General features: G+C 45.5%; 1 protein-coding gene across 4 annotated transcripts in view; it reads left to right on the forward strand.

Moving 5' to 3' along the window:
* Nucleotides 1-23760, forward strand: part of GLIS3 (GLIS family zinc finger 3) — a 181585-nt gene that overhangs the window by 16554 nt on the left and 141271 nt on the right. For 3 of the 4 annotated variants that reach the window (XM_081844929.1, XM_081844930.1, XM_081844928.1), the window contains one exon: nt 175-649. The exons of the other annotated variant lie outside the window; for it this stretch is intronic. In XM_081844929.1, the coding sequence (XP_081701055.1) occupies nt 271-649 (379 nt within the window). In that variant the 5' untranslated portion in view covers nt 175-270. The remainder of the gene's footprint in view (nt 1-174; nt 650-23760) is intronic. 4 annotated transcript variants of the gene reach the window in all.

The raw sequence follows: 23760 nt of genomic DNA on the forward strand, positions 1-23760 counted from the left end.
AGCAATCATTTATCCTTATCCCCAGAAGCCTTTTTCTCTGATTGCTTCTACTTTGATGCTCAGGCAATCAATATCTCTTCCCCACATAGTTAAGCAGAGTTGCTCTCTGTGTCGCTTGCATTTTCTTACAGTGTATGTTATTTTATTATGTCCTCTCACCCTCCCTTATAACAGGCTTAATGCACTATGGATACCTCACTGACTCTGGACTGATGTCTTCGCCACCTGGGGATCTGTACTGCGTATCTTTAAGAGTACAACCATTGGACAATGAATGTGAGATCATGCACTATGAGCCATTGGACAACAAGTACTCCTCACAGCAGGCCTGGTGTGGTCAATGGACAGCAGATCCCATCTCTCAGAGTTCATGCAGGAACTCCTTGCTCTTCGTCCAGTGGTAGCACCCCAAGCCCAGCTATGGGAAACCTATCTACAAACTCCCATTTAAAGACATCTCTTGGAGGAGGCGTTGCTCCTCAGAGCAATGTGACCCAGAGCAATATTCACTTAAGTCCCAGGAGACAAATGGCTACAAATGGGAAGGCCCTCTACCATACCCCACAACCTCCAGGGCCGCCTGCGCCACAGTTTTTGAAGCCAAAGCAGCAAGAGCATGGAAACAGTTTAATGACAAGCACAGTTAAAGGTAGGATTTGGGTGTGTGTTTTTCTAATAGTAGTGCCTTTTTTATATTTTTACACTCTCAGTAATATTATTGCCAGGAAATGATATTTCAGACATGTTCTTTTATAGTGTGAGGAGACTTCCAAAAATACAGAAGTTTTTTTTATTTAATATAAGAGGCAACAGATTCCAATGGGTTCTTGTTTAAATCTGAGTTCTGGTATCTTACTTTTCTGCTGGCTTGTTTGTGCAAATAGTTCCACTTGTGTTTGATTCTTTGTTCCTTTTTACCACCATTATCCATTTCTTATTCTCCAACTTACCTAATTGCAGGTTTGGGCAATAGATTTTCCATGTGCAGTACTGCTCTGGCAGAAGTGGTGATACCAATCAGTGATTGCTTTTTAGGAGTTTTAAACTGTTTTTTTTTTTTTTTAAGAAGTTGTAATTGTATTAGTATTGACATGTTTGCTGTCCTTGGCTCATTTGGAGGGAGGTGCAGGGTATAAATCTAATAAATAATAATAAAGGTAAAGGGACCCCTGACTATTAGGTCCAGTCGTGGCCGACTCTGGGGTTGTGGCACTCATCTCGCTTTACAGGCTAAGGGAGCCGGCGTACAGCTTCCGGGTCATGTGGCCAGCATGACTAAGCCGCTTCTGGCGAACCAGAACAGCACACGGAAACGCCGTTTACCTTCCCGCCGGAGTGGTGCCTATTTATCTACTTGCACTTTGACATGCTTTCGAACTGCTAGGTTGGCAGGAGCTGGGACTGAACAACAGGAGCTCACCCTGTCACGGGGATTTGAACCGCCGACCTTCTGATCGGCAAGTCCTAGGCTCTGTGGTTTAACCCACAGCGCCACCCGCATCCCCCATACACAAAGTAGATCCATTTAAATTAATGGCCACAACTAACTTATGCATATTTATTTAAATAGAGTTACTCTGACTAGAATCCAGCTGGATACATCCCATAGTACTTCCAAGAAGACTCAAATAAGGCACTACTTTGGCTGATTGCTTCTGCTTCTTTCTTCAATTTCTCCCAGGTGAATAAAACAGGGACAGTCTGACCCAGTGACCTGATCCAGGCATCCCTGTATCTGAACAGGAAGGAGGGGGTCAGATATAGGATAGAAATCTGCCCCAACTCCCACCTAAGAGTTCGCTAAACTCATTCTGATGCAGGGTAGCCTGGGTGCTTCCAGGATCTGCTCACACTACCTCATCTCCTTCTCAACCCCTTTTTTCTGCCAGCCTAATTTTAACAGTGTGCCCTTTCACATGGTGTTGGATGGGTAAAATAGGATTAACCTTAACAATCGCTTTGAGCAGTCACAATGCATGGAGTCACTGTTCTGTGCTTGTGCAAATAAGTAGAAACTGCTCTGTCATACAAACCTATGCCAGCTCAGCTGCACAATATAGAGCCAAAAATGGGCAGAGAGAGGGATGTGGTGGAGTAGGACAGGACACATGGCTAGGTTGGCTGGTATCCTATTTATTACCACTTATTATTATTTTTTAGGGACACGGGTGATGCTGTGGGTCTAGGACTTGCCAATCAGAAGGTTGGCGGTTTGAATCCCCACGATGAGGTGAGCTCCTGTTGCTCGGTCCCTGCTCCTGCCAACCTAGCAGTTCAAAAGCATGCCAAAGTGCAAGTAGATAAATAGGTACCACTCCAGCGGGAAGGTAAACGGCGTTTCCATGCGCTGCTCTGGTTTGTCTGCGGACAAACGCTGGCTCCCTCGGCCAATAAAGCGAGATGAGCGCCGCAACCCCAGAGTCGGTCACGACTGGACCTAATGGCCAGGGGTCCTTTTACCTTTACCTTTACTTTGTGTATGACTAACACTGGATACAGCCCTACATAGATTTAGCTATTCCCTTAAGTGCCATTACCAGAACCTCCAAGTGCCCTTATTTTCCAGGGACGTCCTTGATTTAGAGAAGTCGTCCCAGTTTCTGATTTGATCCTGAAATGTCCCACTTTTACTTAGGAATTCCCTATTTTCATAGGAGGAATGTTGGAATGGATGGAGCCATCTGAAGGTAATTCTGTATAGGGAAGGTTTTTTAATGTTTGATGTTTTATTATGTTTTTATACATATTGGAAGCTGCCTAGAGTGGCTGGGGCAACCCAACAAGATGTGTGGGTTATAAATATTAAAGTTATCATTATGGAATGGGACGTTCCTATTTTCATTGGAGAAATGTTGGAGGGTATGCATTACTCCATCAATGCATATGTATATTCTCTTCAAAGATTTGCATGTCAAGGAATAATTTAATGATCTGATCCTCAGAGGGTATGTTTTGAATATTGGAAGAAGTAGACCAAGTTCAGTATCTGGAATGCATGATATCTAAATATTAGCCAGTGATTGTTTTGGCATGACCTCAGACAATGCTCTTTTTGTACTTTCAGCATAGCTTTCCTGAAAGTTTGTTGCAGCAGGCCTAAGACTGCATTAAAATGTTTCTGAATATTGCTGAAACTATAATTTCAGTCAACATACTTTTGGTTTACATATATTGAGCTAATGCATTCACAACAAAATTCACAACGAATTGTTACAATTTCAACAACTTACTTCATGGGGAAAGACTGGAAAGAAGGCTACATAATATAAGGAAAATGTGCATACAATTTACATTCCTTTATCGATGACATCTATTAAAATGTGTCCTCATGTTTCAGAATCTCTTCATAACACAACTTTCCCCCCTCACTATGAAACAACATGTATAAGGGGTGACTAATCCAAATTACTCACATGCAGAGTAAACCAACTGAAACCAGTGGGGCTACTCTGAGTATGACTAACACTGCATATCACTCATAGCTCTCAGACTGCTAAGCTGTGTGAGAACAGTGAGTCAGCTATGATGATTTTTGTGTAATTGTCAAGAAAGCCTTTGAATGTGAAGAATAGTGGCATAGGTCTGTGAACAGTGTTATGTGTGCAAAAATGTTAATCAGTAAGCAGCTTGAGCCACACTTGAAATCTCTTTCACATAGTTATTATTTTACTCCTTAGGGCCATTGTTTTTTCATCTGTCACTTGGCATGGTCTGAAAAAGAAGTTCATCAGTATGCTATGGGACTCCTTGTACAAAAAGCTGGATTCCATCTTCATTTGTTTTACTCCCCACTTGCTGCCTTTAATCAGTTTCCAGTGGCTCAGTAAGCTCAACCATTGGCGATGTTTTACACTGAAGTGATTAAATGATAAATGCGTAAGTTTGTGCTCAACACACAAGGGTCCTTCTTTTCAGCGTCATGCATTCCAGAAGCATTGAAATGGTTAAACCAAACTCAAAAACAAAACAAGGTTGAAATCACAAGGGGATCACAAATGGTGACTTAGAGCAATTGGCTGAGGGATTCACTTGAAGCCAATAGAAATAGGTCTGGATGAATTCCTCCAGTATTTGTGCCTCTTGCCAAAAGAACAGAATTTAGCACATAATAGTCTCTGGGCTAAATTCCTGGTGTGTGTGTGTGTGTAAACTTTTTGAAACCACAGTCAGAATGTGCTTGGGATTTATTTCCCTTGATTTCCATTTAAACTGAAGTGTTTATGTTATTGTTATAAAATGTTCCTTTGGCATAGGTTACTTCAGAGAACTTTTCATAGAGTGCATTCTGTGTGTTTCATACTACTGAGCCCTTGCCAGTCTAAATCCTTCAGAGGAGGCTAGTCGTTGTTTCACAGACCATCCTTGCAAATCCCCAGGAGTAACCCTGAAAAGTTCATTGATTTCAGCAATGAGCTCTTGCCTTCTTCACTCTTAACGTAAATCCAGACACCTAGAAAAATTAGAAAACATATCCAAAAGGCCCCAGGGCACTTGCAAACGTCTCTGAAGAGTAGTAGACTGTTCCAAAATGGATCCATTTTATACTAAACACTATAAAATGCTTTAAACAGTGTTTTCACAGTGCCAAAAATTGGAAAAAATTGATCTTGTTATAACCATCATGAACTGGGACGACAAAAAAGGTAAAATACGGAAAAACACCAAGAACAACTGGAGATAACTTTTATCTTCTGTTTCTAAACTATTGTAAGTTACAGCATTCAATGTTTAAATTAATCATTTCGTATTTTATATGTACTACAAAGTGAGATAAATAAGCAAATGAAATTCCTATGTACTTTACAAACTACTAGTTCTCCCTTGTGTGGCCTAGTGGAAGAGAGTTGGCTTCATCTAACAGTGCTGGTGCTGTCTTGTCTATCTGTGGTTTGGATTCAAAAGTGAACCAAAACTGAAATAATCTAAAAAAGAGGGTGTGTGTGGAATTGGAGATCACAAAGGTGACCCTGCGCTCTTAATTACTTTAGTTACTTGGGGGAGTTAGCATAAATCAACAAATCCCAATTTGTTTTCAAGCCAAAGGATGTTTACTGTTACAAGCATCAGAGCAGGATTAAAATTACTGTGTGGCTTGAATCACTGAAATGCAGTAATTGCAGAAGAGCAAAATGGCTCTATCAAACAAAAGTTACAGGCTAACCAGACCCACGTTGTCTGGACCAAGAGCTGGGTGGGGGGAATCTTACTGTTGCCCTATAAGAAGTGGGGAGAGGCACTTGGGACCTGGTGTAGTACGACGGAAGCCTAGATATACCAAGAAAATGGTCCAATGCAAATGATTTATGTGCTCTCTGCAGGGCAGTGTCCCAGGGGAACGGTGTGGGTGGGCTTTGTTGCTGTTGCTATTTCTCCTTTCCGCCCTTGGTGTGTTGTGCTCTGAAATGGTGGTCTTGAGCAGCCTTGATGGATTCAAACTCCTGCTTGTAGAGACTTGTGCTTGTGGGGTTGTTGCTGAGGCCAGTACACCCATGAGGAAGAGTGAAGCCCCTGAGGTGATACCCCCAAGTGGAGCCTATATCGGTGCTGAGGTGGTGCAGCACGCAATGAGGTGCTGGTAGTGCCAGTGGCAGTGGTTGGCGTCGTGGCAGAGGCAATGGTGCGGGTGGCATGGCAGAGTGAGGCGCCACTTCCTGCTTCGCCTCAAGCAGCAAAACAGGACGCTGCACCTCTGGTGTTGCTGGTTGTGCCCTGGGGCCTTTTCTGTGGTGGCTCCTTGTTTGTAGAATGCTCTCCCCAGTGAGACTCACCTGGTGTCTTTATTACATATCTTGAGGCACCAGGCAGATACATTCCTCTTTTCCCAATCTTTCGGCTAATTAAACAATCTGTGGCCTTTGAAATTGGGGTGGTGGTGGTGGTTATTGTTTTTGTTTGTTACTATGTTATGTGTTTTGGTATTGTAAACCACACTGTGATCGTCAGGAGATGGGCAATATAGAAATTTAATACAGTGGTGCCTCAGGTTAAGTACTTAATTCGTTCTGGAGGTCTGTCCTTAACCTGAAACTGTTCTTAACCTGAAGCACCACTTTAGCTAATGGGGCCTCCTGCTGCTGCCGCGCCGCCGGAGCACGATTTCTGTTCTCATCCTGAAGCAAAGTTCTTAACCTGAAGCACTATTTCTGGGTTAGCGGAGTCTGTAACCTGAAGCGTATGTAACCTGAAGCGTATGTAACCTGAAGCGTATGTAAACCGAGGTACCACTGTAATTAACAATAATAATGTGTTTGTGTTTGTGTGCTCTGTGACATCTGTGTGCATATTGTGTGTATGTTGTGCCCCAACATCACGAGTTCATTGACTGCCTCTGTACATGGAAAGCATGTGAACATTGTTCAAAACAGCTTGTTATGTACATTGTCAATACAGCTTGTTATGTACTGAAGTTCTCACCCTGGGCCAGCAGGGGGATACTGTAGATAGCTATGCAAATAAGGGATCGAAAGTGACGTTCAGTGATTGGATAGTTTTAGAAAATTGTTACAGTTACGTTGTACTAGAGCTCTATATAAGCAGGCTGACTGAACCCTTCAGTTCAGTTCTGTTCTGGCCTGTGAATAAACAAGAGCTGTTTGAAGACTCGCTGTGTTGTCTGATATGTTCACCCACAACTTAACACAGCTCTTGCTTAGTTGACATTGGCATCATTTCCAGGGGCATTATGGGAATGCCTACCATTTTTGCATTGTTTTTCTGGCTGCGTTTCCCTCCTTCCTTCCTGGACTGAACATGATTGCAGCCACTGGTCATTCAGCTTCTATAGTAGGGGTGTATCTTCCATCCTTGCAAAAGATGAACATATTAATTAGGGGATGGTACAATCTGGGATGTTCTCCTGTAATTTTTGTGAACCTTTGCTGCTCTTGGCAACTTCCACGCATTCTGTGAAATTATTTATTTTAAGTACAAAGTATGAAGAATAGTTGGCTTTCTTCCAAAGAAACATTTGAAAATGTTTATAAATTATGTTAAACTATCTGGCTTGTGACTGGATGTAGAGGAGGAAATGGCCATTGTCTTAAACCATCCTACATTTCATGTTTGTTTGTTTGCTTTTTGTTTGGGAGATTTTATTGCTTTATGCTATTCAGGCATGTGGGACACGGGTGGCGCTGTGGGTTAAACCACAGAGCCTAGGACTTGCCGATCAGAAGGTCGGTGGTTCAAATCCCCGCGATGGGGTGAGCACCCACTGCTCAGTCCCTGCTCCTGCCAACCAAGCAGTTTAAAAGCACGCCAAAGTGCAGGTAGATAAATAGGTACCGCTTCGGCGGGAAGATAAACGGCCAGTGGCGTAGCGTGGGGGGTGCAGGGGGGGCCGGCCGCACCGGGCGCAACATCTGGGGTTAGGGCAAATCCACAGGTTAGGGGGCGCAAATCCACGGGTTAGGGGGCGCAAATTACTTGCCTTGCCCCGGGTGCTGACAACCCACGCTACGCCACTGTAAACGGCGTTTCTGTGCACTGCTCTGGTTCGCCACAAGTGGCTTAGTCATGCTGGCCACATGACCCAGAAGCTGTATGCCGGCTTCCTCGGCCAGTAAAGCGAGATGAGCGCCGCAACCCCAGAGTCGGCCACGACTGGACCTAATGGTCAGGGGTCCCTTTACCTTTATTCAGGCATAGCTGTTGTCTGGTTGAGTTGCTTCAACTGTTCGTTCTTCTTTGCTGTTTCTTGACTTTTAACCCAGTTAACCACTTCCCCAGCAGGCAAAGGCATACCCTCCCAACATTTTTCTGATGAAAATTGGGACCTTCTTTTCCATGATGATGATCATGATGATGATTTTACTATTTTTGGCCTGCCCATCTGACTGAGTTGCCCCTGCCACTCTGTGCATCTTCCAACATAAATAAAAACATAATAAAAAAAATGAACATTTAAAAAACTTCCCTATACTGGGCTGCCTTCAGATATCTTCTAAAGGTTGTTACTTATCTCCTTGGCTTAGGGGTCACATACCCTCCAACTACCCATAGTGTAATTAAAGGAGCAAACCCTTTATAGTATTCTAGAATGAACCAATCATAACAAAAGTAGACTAACAAACAGTAACTAAGCAAAGAGTTTATAGTGATGAACATAATAGAGTGAAGGGAATATATCAAGAAGACATGCAAAAAGTACACAGAATGAGTTACCTCCCTCTTCATTCAGGAATGTGTAAATGTGGATGGCTGTTCTCCTACTGAAATTGGAAATGGCGTTAAGAATTGCCACAATTCTGCATGCTTCTAAGTGCATAGCATATGCTGTCAATGAAGCACACCATGTATAATAATGGCACAAACATGCCATATAGGTGCTCCAAAAATATGTGCTCATTTGTAATTTCCTCTAGGAAATTATTTCCTTTTTCACACATACTACAATAAGAATAAGTTGTTTTAGTGCTGTGGGGGAGTTTAAGTATTATGTAGAAGTGAATTAGTGGTGGCAATTCTTGTTTTAGAAAAAGGAAGCAGTGTTAGATTACTTTTGAGCTCAGTCGTTTCTTGAGCCAATTACACGTGGCTGAGTGTCAATTCATATGTTGAACCCACCACAAAACGAGGTTCTCAATTTTTGAACCAGTCTCTGTAGCTGGTACTTCATCACCATTTTGATCTCCAGCAATTAGCAGATGTTAATAATGCTCATCTCCATACGATGAAAATCTTTACTAGCTGATTTAATGCAAATCAATAAGCAGGCTAGGACAGTTAAAGGAAACAGGCCAGGCCAGTTATTTTTCTGACTAGTTGCTAAGCCAACCATGGAGAGCCTCCTGAAAACTGTATTTCCTTGGGAATGCTCTATATGCTGTTATAGATCATCCACAATCCCATGGAGATTCTTCATCTCCACCAGCCATTATCCGGTCAGCCAGTTGTGGCATCATGATTCTTCATCTGTTTGGAAGCTCTCTACGGCCACAGTGGACATGAACGGCAGCCCATTGTAGTGAATGTAATGTGTGAGCAACTCTTAGATGTGTGAAACCCTCCCATTGAAAAGTATTGTGTCAGAAAAGCTCTGCTGATATTGTTTGATCTGTGATTATTATTTCACTTGAAGATGCTGGATGGGCGGGTATGTATGATATACTCCTTCACCCCCTGAACACAGCAGAACTTATTTCAGAGTAAACATGGATAGGATTGTGCTGTCAGAGTCTACCTTGAACTAACCATGAGTGTGAAAATAATTAGATGTTGCAACATCTGCAGTGTTTTATTTTACCTTCACCATAACTATGATATCCAATTAGTAATATAAATGGAGAGGGATAAAAATATAAGGTATTTGTACAGAATTTGCATTGAAAAAGGCTGTAACAATAGACTGTGGTCTTAAAGTGTTTGGTATTAAAATGTATAATTTATTGATTTGTGGGAGTGTAATATTTCCCCCCAGTGTGAATAAGGCTAGCTGAGAAACAGCAATCCAGTTTTAAAGCAAATATAACCAGTTCACATCATATACAGTAAAAGTCATCCCAAACAGTACATGAATAATCATGGGCAGATTTCTTCCACATGAATTTTGTCATGAACTCCTTCATTGTGTGGCAAACTATCAGTTCAGAAAAGGTCAGAATGATTCAAATGGCGTCCCCTCAGACCACTAAAGCAAAGCTTCAGATAGATTTGCTAGAAAGGGATCAGTTTCAAAAGGTTATTTACAATTATAGTAACTATGTATTTATCTCTCTCGTTTATGCCATGTGGTACAGCCAGATTGCCAAATATGGAATACATCATATTTACAGAATGTGAAATAAGAAAAAAGTGTTGCAGCATTACTTTCATGCTCATACACCTCAGCATGACATCAGCATATTTAGTCTATGGACATTTCTAGACTATGTGGTTTTTGTGCAGAGAATGTGTGGCGACTACTCATTTGCTGGGTGCATTCCAGACAACATCGCCTCAGCAAGCATCTGAGATCCAATCCCATATACTCCAAACTGCAACAAACTCTTTCTCCCCCTCCTCCTTGTAAATGTACCTATTTTTCTGTTGAGTGCTGTGCAAATTGCACAAATAATAATACCACACACACACTGTATATGCCCCCCCTTATAACCCCCTCAATAAAATTCAAAGAAATAATTAACAAATTAATCAACAGTTGATCAGGGGTCTAGGGAGACCAGGCGAGTCTCCTAAATCAGAGGTTTACAACCTTTCTGAGTCCATGGCTCCCTTGACCAACTACATTCTTTTTTGCAGCTTTCCTGTGGGGCTCAGGAGTCCAGTTATGCCTGCAGGTCTGGCAGCCTCTCACCCTTTTTCAAACACCTTCCCTTGTGGAGTGTTCCCTCAGCCTCCTTCCCTCTCCATAGCTGTCAACCGTCCCTTATTTGGCGGGAAACTCCCTTATCCCAGCGCCGTGTCCTGCTGCTGTCCCTTATTGATGATGTCCCTTAAATTTCCCGGGTTTCAAAGGAAGCAGCTCCTCTCCCTCCCTCCCTGCCGGCCAGGGAGGAGGGAGGCTCCAACTGTGTTTCTTGGCTGCCCGCCCCGCCCCCCTCCAGCCTCCTCTCACCAGCCTCGGCCCCCAGGAGCCCCTCCTTGCCAGGACTGAGGAGCCTTGAGAGGTGAGCGAGGGCAGCCATATAGAAAGCAGTTCAGAGAGAGGAGGCAGAGGTGGAGGAGCGGGCAGGTGTTCCAAGGGCTAACCATAGAGGGGGAAAGCGGAGGAAGGACCGCAAGCGCTTCTTCCATAGATTTGTAGTGATAGACTAGCATAGATGGTCTGATCTGCGGGTTTACTTTGGGCGCTATTCCGCCCCCTTCCTCCCGCCCCGCCTGATGGAACTGAGAGCTGCAGATGGAGCATGAGAGAAAAGGTACAGAACTGCAGCAGCATCTTTGTAGCTTGGACTTCGTTTTGCGCGAAAAGTGGTTGCTGCTTGTAGTTATTTAATTGCAGTGTTTCATCAGCTGGTGTCTTGAGCAGCAACCTCTGGAAACGAAGGGCTAAAAACTGGCGCTGGTCTCCCAAATTATCTGGTCCCTTTTAACTTTGTACAGTGGTGCCCCGCAAGACGAATGCCTCGCAAGACGGAAAACCCGCTAGACGAAAGGGTTTTCCGTTTTGGAGGTGCTTCGCAAAACGAATTTCCTATGGGCTTGCTTCGCAAGACGAAAATGTCTTGCGAGTTCCTGCAGGTTCCCCCCCCCCTTTTCTAAGCCGCTAAGCCGCTTATCAGCTGATCCGCTAAGCCGCTTATCAGCTGATCCGCTAAACCGCTAAGCCACTTATCAGCTGAGCCGCTAAGCCGCTAAGCCGCTAATAGCGCTAATCCGCTAAGCCACTAATGGGCTTGCTTCGCAAGACGAAAAAACCGCAAGACGAAGAGACTCGCGGAACGGATTCTTTTCATCTTGCGAGGCACCACTGTATTTCAGCTGGTTGACTAAAATCCCTTATTTTGGCTGCTGATCCCTTATTTTCAAGGCAGCTGGTCCCTTATTTTCAAGTCTGTAAGTTGACAGCTATGCTCCTCTCCCCTTTCCTTGGGAGTCCTCTGGGCAGCCACTGCTGCTGCCCCTGGTCTCTGAGCTGCCCCAAAGAGAGATGTCTCCTTACACTGCCCTACAGGGGCCTGGGACTTGTCTGTCCATTCCCAACAGCAAGGGCTGGCAAGCAGGTTGACTGGGCTCCCTCTCCCTTGCTTGCTTACTCTGAGGCTGCTTCAGCTCATGGCAACCAGCACCTCCTGACCAGCCATTTGCCTGCAGAGCTTGTAGCCAGGACTGGTGCAGCAAAGAGCTGTACAAGCCTTTGGGAGGCAGAGATGCAAGGGGGCATCAGAGGAGGGAGGGAGGGAGGGAGGGAAGAAAGGAAAGAGGAGCAGAGGCCAGTATTGCCCATGGTGCAGCTGACCACCATTCACGGCACCCCAGGGGGCCATGGCACACTGGTTGAAAACCATGGCCCTAAATGACCCACCACCTTCCCAAAGCCCACCCACATCCTGTCAGAGGCCTGGTACCTCCTTCCCAAAGCCCGGGAAGTTTCTGCCTGTCATAGGGATGGAGCTGTGATGCTGGTGCTAATAATAATAGTTAAGTTGTGGGTTGACATAGCCGACGACACAGCGATTTCTCCAAGTAGCTCTTTATTTCGTAAGCTGGAATAGAACTGACTGCAAACAGCTCAGCCGGCCTGCTTTTATTTTTATTTTTTAAATAATTTTTATTAATTTTACAACACAAACAAAAAACAAACAAACATAACACGACTTCCCCATACCTCCCCTTCACTGCATCCTTGTTTTAAAATTTTTTAGCAATCCTTCATCCATTTTTATATTTAATTCTCTTTAAAAATTTTCTTAATCTTAAATTTTTACAGCTGTAATTCTTTATATCAAATCCCTTGACGTCTTAACATTCCGAAATTTTACAACAGTTTTTAAGATAAATTTTAAATTTTTCCCAGTCCTCTTCCACTGTCTCTCTCCTCTGGTCACGAATTCTGCCGGTCATCTCTGCCAGTCCCATAAATTCAGTCACCTTGGTCTGCCATTCTTCCAGAGTAGGTAGTTCTTTAGTCTTCCAATACTTTGCCAAGAGAATTCTTGCTGCTGTTGTTGCATACATAAAAAATGTTCTATCTTTCTTTGGAATCATTTGGCCTACCATGCCCAAGAGAAAAGCCTCCGGTTTCTTTACAAATGTCCACTTAAGGATTTTCTTAATTTCATTATAGATCATTTCCCAGTAGGCCTTAATCTTCGGGCAGGTCCACCAAAGATGATAAAAAGTTCCTTCGCATTCATTACACTTCCAACAGTTGTTATTGGGCAAATGATATATCTTTGCAAGCTTGACTGGGGTCATGTACCATCTATAGATCATTTTCATTATATTCTCTTTTAAGGCACTACATGCCGTGAATTTAATACCTGTGGTCCATAACTGCTCCCAGTCAGCAAACATAATATCATGACCAATGTCTTGTGCCCACTTAATCATAGCTGATTTGACCGTTTCATCCTGTGTGTTCCATTTTAGCAGCAGATTATACATTCTAGACAGATTCTTAGTATTGGGTTCTAACAATTCTGTTTCTAGCTTTGACCTCTCCTTCTGGAATCCTAGTTTCCTGTCCTGCTTAAATGTCTCATTAATCTGGTAATAATGTAACCAGTCTCGGACTTTAGGTTTTAATTTCTCAAGCCGGCCTGCTTTTATAGGCAGCCGGCTGTCAACATTATAACAACAACAGCCCAGAGTTCCCGCCTAAAATAACTGACGTGGACCTGAGGGAAAACTATCTACAGACCTGAGTGAAAACTATATACAGTATCCCCCTGCTGGCCCAGGGTGAAACTTCACTACATAACACCCCTCCCCACCGAGATAAGGCGTTAGTTACAATCGTAATGGTTTCCTTATATACAGCACTACGCGTAATGGTTCAATTAGGCACAAAAGCATATCGGTTACATTTCCCATACTTAGACCAACAGTGATACATGTCCAACAACATAGTCCTTTAAATAAGTTGGGCGCTTGGAAACTCTGCCAGACCGCCGGGGACTGGTAGCCAAGTCCGGAGGGCCACACAGTTCTTGCTGAGGCTGTGGTGCGACCCTAGGTGGCGTTGGAACCAACTCCCCTGGATCCGCTGCTGTGGGTGGAGCCTCCGCAAGTGGAGTGGTCTGAGTCTGTGGTAAGTCTGGCAGACCCTCTGAAGCGGCTCGGTTCGGCTCCACGCTGGCAGTTTGCGAGGGAGATGTAGGTGGGGCCTCGCCATCTGTACGTGTCTCTTCTGGAGCCGCAAGCGCAGTTGGGGGCACCTCGGTAGTGTCCAAGTCCCCAACCCTGCGCCTAAGCTGGTCTATGTGCCGTCGCCACAAGCGTCCGTCTTCGAGTGCCACCTGGTACGAGCGAGGTCCAGTGACTCCCACTACTGTGGCTGGCATCCAAGGAATGTCCCCCACATAGTTCCGGGCAAAGACCTGGTTTCCTGGGACAAATGACCGTGGCGCGTTGGCACAGCCTGGGGGTTCAGCCACGGCAAAGTCCGGGTGTAGCCGGTTGAGCGGTGACAGGCGGACACCCAGGCAGTGATGGCATCGTCCATATTAGGCCACCAGACGTAACACCGAGCCAACGCCTTCATTTTGACAATTCCTGGGTGGCCAACGTGCAGAGCCTCCAGGACGCGCTGACGGAGTCCCTGGGGAATCACGACGCGGTCTCCCCACAGCAGACAGCCGCGATGAGCTGAGAGTTCATGTTGTCTGGTTGCGAAGGGCTGGAACTCCGATGCAAAAGGCCCTTGTGGCCACCCCCTCCACACCCAGTTGAGCACCCGGCTGATGGTGCGATCCTGGGCAGACGCAGAGGCCACAGTGGCAGCCGATACAGGCGCTGCCGGAAGATCCTCAATCAGAAGGAGCGATGAAGCTGGAGCCGGGTCTTCCACAAATGCTGGAAGAGGGCAACGGCTGAGGGCGTCGGCATGGCCCATCGATTTTCCCGGGCGATGGATGAGCCAGTAGTGGTAGGCAGCCAGGAAAACAGTCCATCGCAGTATGCGTGGCGAGAGGACCGGTGGAGTTGGACGATCACCAGCGAGGAGGCCCAGGAGTGGCTTGTGGTCAGTGATGAGGTCAAAAGTCCTGCCATAGAGGTATTCATGGAACCTCTTCACTCCAGCCACAAGTGCCAATGCCTCCTTGTCGAGCTGGCTGTAATTCCGTTCCGTCGGAGATAGTGTCCTGGAAAAGTAGGCGAGCGGTGCTTCTCTTCCATCTGGAAAACGGTGACTAAGGACAGCACCGATGCCAAAAGGTGAGGCGTCGCAGGCAAGGACCAGCGGCCTGGATTCACTGTACTGTACCAGCACACTGTCTGATGAAAGGAGAGCCTTGACCGCGTTGAAGGCCGCCGTCTCCCGATGACCCCAGGCCCAAGGCGTCTTTGTACTAAGGAGTCGGTGAAGAGGCTCAGCCACTGTGGCTTTGTGGGGCAGGAACATGTTATAAAAGTTCAGCAGCCCCAGGAATGCCTGCAACTCCGTCTTGTTCTTTGGGGTGGGGGCCTGCTGGATAGGGCGGATCTTGGATGTGGTCAGGTGAAGGCCGGAGGCATCGATAAGATAGCCCAGGAACTCTACCTGTGGAACGGCGATCTGGCACTTCTCCCTCTTTACCTTGAGCCCGGCCTCTTGGAACCTGGTCAGCACGGCACGGAGGCGCTCGAACAGCTGCTGGTGTGAGTCTGCAGACACCAAGACGTCATCAAAATATGGTACCACGCCCGGAAGCCCTTGCAGGAGACGCTCCATAAGGCTTTGGAAGATGCCAGGAGCCACACTCACCCCGAACTGCAACCGGCGGCAACGGAATGCCCCCCCGGTGGGTGACGATCGTCTGGGCTTCAGCAGTGGCATCATCGACTGGCAGTTGTTGATAGGCTTGGGCAAGGTCCAGCTTAGCGAAGACCTTACCCTCACCCAGGGAATGCAGCAGGTGTTGGACAACAGGAACCGGATAAGCGTGCTGCTGAAGTGCCTTGTTGATCGTGCACTTGTAGTCAGCGCAGATTCTCACCGACCCATCTGGCTTGACAGGCGTGACGATGGGGGTTTCCCACTTGGCGTGGTCAACCGGCTCCAAAACTCCTTGGGCGATCAGTTTGTCCAGTTGTTCGTCCACCTTAGCCTTGAGAGCAAAGGGGACCCGGCGTGGCTTTAGCTTGATGGGGGCGACTTGTGGATCAAGGCTAAAGGAGATGGGCGTACCTGTATATTGCCCCAAGGTGCCGTCAAAAACCTCGGCAAAGTCTTTGACCAGACCCTCAGTCTCTGCGTTAGAGATGCAGTTGATGCCGGTGACTTCCAGGCCGAGGGCATCAAACCAGTCTAGCCCTAGGAGGCTTGGCCGCTGACCTTCGACCACCACCAGGCCCGAAAAATCCTTGAAGGCAATCCGGAACCGGCCAACGCCTACCACGGGAATGTCATTTCCCTGGTAGTCTCTCAGGTGTACGCGGTGAGAGTCGAGTTGCCTTTTGGACACTCTGGGTACCAGTCTTTTGATGGTGCTCCACGACACGATGGACAGGGCAGACCCGGTGTCGATCTCCATGTCACATGGAGCCCCCTCAATGAGCACCGTGACGTTCAGCTTGCGTCGCGTAGGCGAGTCGGTTTGGCCAATCGTGGTTCCAGACGTGCAGCGGCAGTTGGTGAGAGCGAAACAACTTTCCTTGGCAGACTGGAGTGAAGACTTGGACTTGCGAGTCGATGAAGGGGGGGTGTCAGACGGAGCCGATCGGCAGACCTTAGCGATGTGGCCCCTTCTGGAACACTTCCTACAGATGGCGTCTCTGAATCGACACTTGGCACAGGAATGGTTGCCTCCACAGCCGGCACATTCCGGTTGGCCCTTGGACTTCTGTTGGAACTTCCTGCGCTCCCGCTTTGTCTGGTGCACGTCATCGTCTTCACTGGAGGATGCCTCATCACTGCTGGCCTCTTCATGATGCACCGGAACTGGCTTCCTAGCAAGACGCAGGCTGCTGGACTTGCGGATCTCCTGGGCGGAGCGTTCAGCAGCTTCTGAGGCCACAGCCTCCTCAATGGCTTTACGTAGCGTGAGGTCTGGCTTGGCGAGGAGACGCCGTTGCAGCTGGATGTCCCGGACCCCGCAGACGATTCGATCCATCAGGGCATCGTCTAAGTCTCGGAACTCACAGTGCATTGCAGCCTGTCGCAGGGCGGTGGTGTAGTTGTTGATTGACTCCCCCTCTGCCTGGTTTCGGTGGTAGAACGCATGGCGGGCAGCAATCTTGGACGGCTTTGGTGCGTAGTGGTTGCGGAGCTTCTCTTGGATCGTGTCCCATGGTGTTGCCTGGACTGCTTCAGGCGCAACCAATGCTCGGGCCGTCTCAAACACCTCAGGCCCACAGAGGCTGAGGAATAGGCCCCGCTTCCGATCCTTTGATACTGCTGTCAGCTCGTTGGCTTGGAGGTAGCAGTCGAACGGAGCGAGGTAGGAGTCCCATGATTCAGAGGCTGTCGCAAACGGCGGTAGAGGCACAAGTGAAGCCATGATTCCGATGCCGGCGTGAAGGGCGATGGATGGAACACCGTGCTCTAGCCAGAACAGTCAGCTCTGAATTGGTTCTGTCCAGTGATTTCGCTCAGTGATTTCGCTCTGTGATTCAGCTCAGTGATTCAGCTCAGTTCAGAGGCTGGCTGCATCTGGCTGTGCTCTGATGTCCATCCATCCCATCCTCGTCGCCAGAGTTAAGTTGTGGGTTGACATAGCCGACGACACAGCGATTTCTCCAAATAGCTCTTTATTTCGTAAGCTGGAATAGAACTGACTGCAAACAGCTCAGCCGGCCTGCTTTTATAGGCAGCCGGCTGTCAACATTGTAACAACAACAGCCCAGAGTTCCCGCCTAAAATAACTGACGTGGACCTGAGGGAAAACTATCTACAGACCTGAGTGAAAACTATATACAGTATCCCCCTGCTGGCCCAGGGTGAAACTTCACTACATAACACTAATGATGATGATGATGATGATGATGATGATGATGATGATGATAATAATAATAATTTATACCCCGCCCTCCCCAGCCAAGGCCGGGCTCATGGCGGCTAACAAGCAATAATAAAAACAAATTGAATGAATACAACTTAAAAACAAAATTAAAATACAACATTAAAATATTGAAACCTCATCACAGGAGGAGAAAGGAAAAGAAAAAAGAAAGAGGGGGAGGGAATCAAATTGGCTCCAAGCGGAACAACTCTGGCGGAACAACTCTGTCTTACAGGCCCTGCGGAAAGAAATCAGATCCTGCAGGGCCCTGGTCTCATGAGGCAGAGCGTTCCACCAGGCTGGAGCCAGAGTTGAAAAGGCCCTGCCTCTGGTTGAGGCTAATCTAACTTCCTTAGGGCCCGGGACCTCTAGGGTGTTGCTATTTATGGACCTTGAGGCTCTCTGTGGGGCATATCGGGAGAGGCGGTCCCGTAGGTACGAGGGTCCTAGGCCGTGAAGGGCTTTAAAGGTCAAAACCAGCACCTTAAATCTGACCCTGTACTCCACCGGGAGCCAGTGCAGCTGGAAAAGCACTGGGTGAATATGTTGCCTCTCTCCATCACACTTGCAAGCTGGCACATCTGACTCTAACTGTTTCCCACGAAAAATATCACCACACGCCACTGATCACAAGACGCAGCGCACACACACCATTGGAATGGCAATGCCCATCAATGCGGGGGGAGCCCCCTTAAATATTTTATTGGGGAGGGCCAAAGGGATCTTGGCCCCTAGGAGTTCTTACTGTATCCCTCTGTCATTTGCAACAAGAGTTTAAATAATGCAATATGTATGTTTCTTGTATGCTCCTAGTGATTTTTTGTTTATCTGTGTAAACTTTTCCAGAATATGACGTATCTTTTGCTGTGTCTTCTGCAATCTTGAACATTCACCAATCGTTAAGTACGAGGAAAGTTATTCACTGGTATGTCAAAATAGCCGCATGGCAATGCTGTACAGATTGCTCAGCCCAAAGAGCCGCTGTGGGAATGAATCACAAATGAGAGGATCACAGCTATCATAAAGATATTTGACATCATTTGCACGAACATTAAATAGGGCCCATGGACACGTTGCACAATTGCCTTCAAAGCAGGCTTTGATTTTTGTAAAATCCATTTGAATCAAATTGTGATGGCAGAACATGTATAACATCCTACATAGCAGTTCTTAGTATTATTAACATCATCATAATTATTATTTCACAGTTGAGAATTTCAGTTTATATTCCTTAAGGCTGAACAGTTTAAACAATGAAAAGGTTTGCAGTTGTACTGTAATGCCATTATGCGAAAATGGAAATCTGTGCATGAGGCAAGAAAGAAACGTATTTTAATCTATCCAAAAATACATTTCATAAATTTATCCAGTTATATTTGTGGCTCAGCTATATCCTATCTTTTTTTACTTATTTAATTTAATTAATTTTCTCATATGCATATCCCACTTTCTGGGCCGAAACAACAGCAACCCCGCTTGGGGGTATATGTGATTTCCAATGGGAAACCAGCACACCCTAAATCAATATTTAGGATAGCCATCTGTTCTACTTTACAGAGAACAGTCCTCTGTTTGAGGGGATGACTGGAGGATGATTATGTATTTGAAGGAGAGTCTAGTCCAAATCTAGTTTACAGATAAAGCAACCATGACAAGCGAGGGCAGAGCAGGGGCCTTGAAGCTGCCCATCAACAGTTAGACCATGAGTAGGCAAACTAAGAAGGGATGAGGGTGGCGCTGTGGGTTAAACCACAGAGCCTAGGGCTCGCAGATCAGAAGGTGGGCGGTTCGAATCCCCGCGACAGGGTGAGCTCCAGTTGCTCGGTCCCTGCTCCTGCCAACCTAGCAGTTCGAAAGCATGTCAAAGTGCAAGTAGATAAATAGGTACCGCTCCGGCAGGAAGCTAAACGGCATTTCCGTGCGCTGCTCTGGTTTGCCAGAAGCGGCTTTGTCATGCTGGCCACATGACCCGGAAGCTGTATGCCGGCTCCCTCGGCCAATAAAGCGAAATGAGCACCGCTACCCCAGAGTCAGTCATGACTGGACCAATGGTCAGGGGTCCCTTTACCTTTACCTTAGGCAAACTAAGGCCCAGGGGCCGGATCTGGCCCAATCACCTTCTAAATCCAGCCCGTGGATGGTCCAAGAATCAGCATGTTTTTACCTGAGTAAAATGTGTCCTTTTATTTAAAATGCATCTCTGGGTTATTTGTGGGGCATAGGAATTTTGTTCATATATATATTTTTAAAATATAGTCCGCCCCACCCCAATGTCTGAGGGAGAGTGGACTGGCCCCCTGCTGAAAAGGTTTGCTGACCCCTGAGTTAGACCTTGACTGGTGCACAGATCTGGCTTCAGTGTCTCCAGGTTACAGTCCTCTCCACTGTGATGAAATGTAGATTTGCATCAAAACATAAAAATCAGCAAATGCTTTTTTGCAAATCTGTATCCTCTTTTTTTGGTGATGCATTTTCTCTTTTTTGGCATTGAATAAGTGGCTATACTAAGTATTACAATAAAAAACTATATTTTAAAAATTAGCTGCAGCCCAATTGATCTGGGGTGAAATTTTAATTGATTGAAAAGTATTAAGATGTTACAGCGCTAATTTTAACAGCTCACAAAAGCACACACGTACAATAGCTATTTATACACTTCCGTCTCTGCAACTCTTCATATTCTCCCACTATTCATTCTTTGCAAATTGTGCGTCGTTTTGGCATTTCCAATATTGTTTCCTCACAGCCATTATATGAAAAGTGGTTCAGGGGCCAATTTCAGATTCTAAACAATGCATATTATGAGTAAATAGCATTCGGGGGGTGGGCAAATCTGTGGTTTAAGATGTTATTTCAAATAAATACGGTAATTTCTGGCAAGAAGGAAGGCTGAGGCCAGGAACAGAAGTAGTCTTTACAAGGTCTGAGGTATTCAAAATGGCCTTAATCCTACCTCTTTTTCTCACTGGCTTTGTAGATGGTAAGTCAGCCCACTTTAACATAAAGGAATGAGCTGCCACTATACGTGTGTGTGTGGATGTGCACACCGCAGTAACAAAAGTCCAAAGAAATTTCAATTAATTAGCATGCTTTGGGCTAATGAACTGATAGCAATGAAAGAAAAATGCTGATTAGACATATGTAGGAACAATGTGGGTTTTAAATATTTGGGTCTCTTTGTATGATTTTTCCAGTTTGTTTCTCTGAGATGCCAATGATCAAGTATGAAAAGACGTGTAAGTCTTTGTTTAGTTCAAGATGCATTAACATCTAGACTTTTAAGGAGCTAAAAAAGAAAAAGAAAATGGGTTCTTTCTTTCTTTCTTTCTTTCTTTCTTTCTTTCTTTCTTAAATTCACCATCTATAGAGTGTTACAGTTAAGCAACTTCAGCTCCAATAGGAGCAAGTACAAATAAAATTTAGCCAAAAATTATGAATTACTCATAAACTCTTTTCTGCATCTTCCCACTCTAAACACTCTCCATCCATGTCCGCAACCACAACATACAATAAGGTGTGGAATTTGCTTAGCAGCCACTTAGCAATGACTTAAAGGGAAAGGGAAAGGGACCCCTGACCATTAGGTCCAGTCGTGGCCAACTCTGGGGTTGCGGCGCTCATCTCGCTTTATTGGCCGAGGGAGCCAGCGTACAGCTTCTGAGTCATGTGGCCAGCATGACTAAGCCGCTTCTGGCGAACCAGAGCAGCGCATGGAAAGGCTGTTTACCTTCCCGCCGGAGCGGTACCTATTTATCTACTTGCACTTGATGTGCTTTCAAACTGCTAGGTGGGCAGGAGCAGGGACCGAGCAATTGGAGCTCATCCCATTGCGGGGATTCGAACCACCGACCTTCTGATCGGCAAGTCCTAGGCTCTGTGGTGTCCACAGTGTCACCCGCGTCCCTTGAGCAATGACTTAGCATCCACTTTATCCTACCTAAATGATACCATAGGAATGTCTACATTTTACCCCTTTAAAGCGTTGTGTTTTTGTTTCTGTAAACTCTACAAAATGTAGTGTGTAGCCACGTATGCATGGATTTGTGTGAGAGAGAAAAGGTCAATGGGTCTTGCAGACCCTCTAGAGGTTGGCTCATTCCTGTCATTTAGTATGGAGTATCGGTACAGCAGCTCATCAGATCATACAAAACGATATTGCTGTTTTAACAGCGAATAACTCACCTTTTTAAACTTGGTGCTAGAGCCTGCGGCCTGCTTCTCCACTGGTATAGCAAAGCAGCCACAGGGCAGCTGGAGGATCTGCTGATAACCTCCTTTGACAAATGCTAAGAGGTATCATGTAGAACACCTGTGGAGATGTAATATTGTCTTTGGGATGGATGCATTTGTCTGTTTTGGTTTCTCTCACCACCCAATTTTTCCCAAGTTTAAATTTAGTTCATCACATTTTCACATTGTGATTAAAAACAAAAAATCCACACCAAAATTTGAATTCCTTTCTCCTAATGTACACATTTTCGTATGCAATGTTGCCTAGTATATGCATTTCCCCCAAGCAATTTCCACAAATATAACACATTTTTCTTATTTCCACCAATAAACATTTTTAGGTGCGCATTTTCCTAATATTTGCTTTTTTCATATGCAGTTTTTGGTTGGAGGACTGCACCACAAATTTGGGAGACATGCAATTTCCTAAGTGTAGCTGCGTTTCAGTTTGCATATGGATTTGGGAAGTAGAAATTAGATAGAATTTTTATTATTATATGGCAGTCCAGCCCTTCTTCATAAGAAATGACCAGAGCTCCATAATTGCAGGAGTACAAATAGCTCATTTCTGCTACTGCAAGTAAAATACTCTCAGAATAGCCTTTTAGATGAAAATATAACAACCCGACTTCTCTAGTGCTGAGATGTGCCAAAGCACTGGAACCATGTTCTACAGTTGTACATAGATTTCCTCATGAGCCTGGAAGCACAAAACACTGGGTTGCACTTAAGGCTGGTAAATTTACCAAAACAAACACTGCAGTTGTCTCTGCATAAGTATGACCTAAGAACTCTGCTCTCTTAATACAGAAGTATTTTAAGATTATTTAAATCCAAGAAAACCAAATGTGAAAAGCACCTTATTTTCATTGAGAAAATATTCCTTTTTCCAAGTCTTTTTCTGCATACAGTTTCAAGCTCGAGCTGCTATAGAAAACTCATCTTTGAAAGTTCCCAATATGCGCGCTTAAAATGTATATAACAGTTAACAAGATTATCACTTGAAGAAACAGTTTATTTTTTCTGTAAAGTTTTTTTAAGGCAAGGAAATGTATTGATATTTAATTAAGCATGAAGCTCTCAAATGAACCATGGAAGCAATAGCTAAACTAATTAACTGAACATAAAGGCTTTCAGAATAAATATGTTATGTGGGCTGTATACTTATTATTTCTGCCTGATTAAATTGACACCCGGGATAAAATTCTCATGTAAGCTTTTCAGAAAGACAGTGTTAAATCTTTCCCCCCTTAATGTTGGGATAGAAAAGAAAATCTCCATTTATAATTCTGGCAAGCCTGGATGGCATATTTAACTCAAGCACATCAGGTTTTAATTTAGGATCCTTTTGTAATGCATTTGATTTGGGAAGCAAAGCATGACAGGGAGCTTCTTGTCACCTCTAGCTATTTGCATTTCTATTTACACGAGGCACAGTTTCCTCTAATTCTTTTGATGTTGTGGCATGCAACCTTCCCCTTTCTAGTAGCAAGCTTTAAGGGCTATTTTAATGTGATTGCAGATATTTGCTGCTTAAGAACAGGGGTGATCTACTGTCGGACTTGGGTACCTCCAGGCTGACAGTATTTTGCGGGAGGGATTCAAGAACACACTGTCAGTTTAGGTTTGCACTGTTAAAGTGGATTAAAGGGCTTTGTTGGCCTAGTACACCGCATGCCTAGGGAGGGGCTCCCTCCAACCAAGCACCGTATTTTTCGCTCTATAAGACGCACATTTCCCCCTCCAAAAATTAAGGGGAAATGTATGTGCGCCTTATGGAGCGAATGCAGGCTCCTTGGCTTCAGCGATAGCAACGCGAAGCCTCCGAAGCACAGTGGGAGCACTCCCACGCGTTGCTTTCACTGAAGCCTGGAGAGCGAGAGAGGTCGGTGTGCACTGATAGCCGCCCAAAGCCTCCGGAGTGCAGCGGGATCTCCCGCCGCGC

The sequence above is a fragment of the Podarcis erhardii genome (assembly GCF_964252035.2).
Source record: "Podarcis erhardii genome assembly, chromosome: 17".
Lineage (NCBI taxonomy): Eukaryota > Metazoa > Chordata > Lepidosauria > Squamata > Lacertidae > Podarcis > Podarcis erhardii.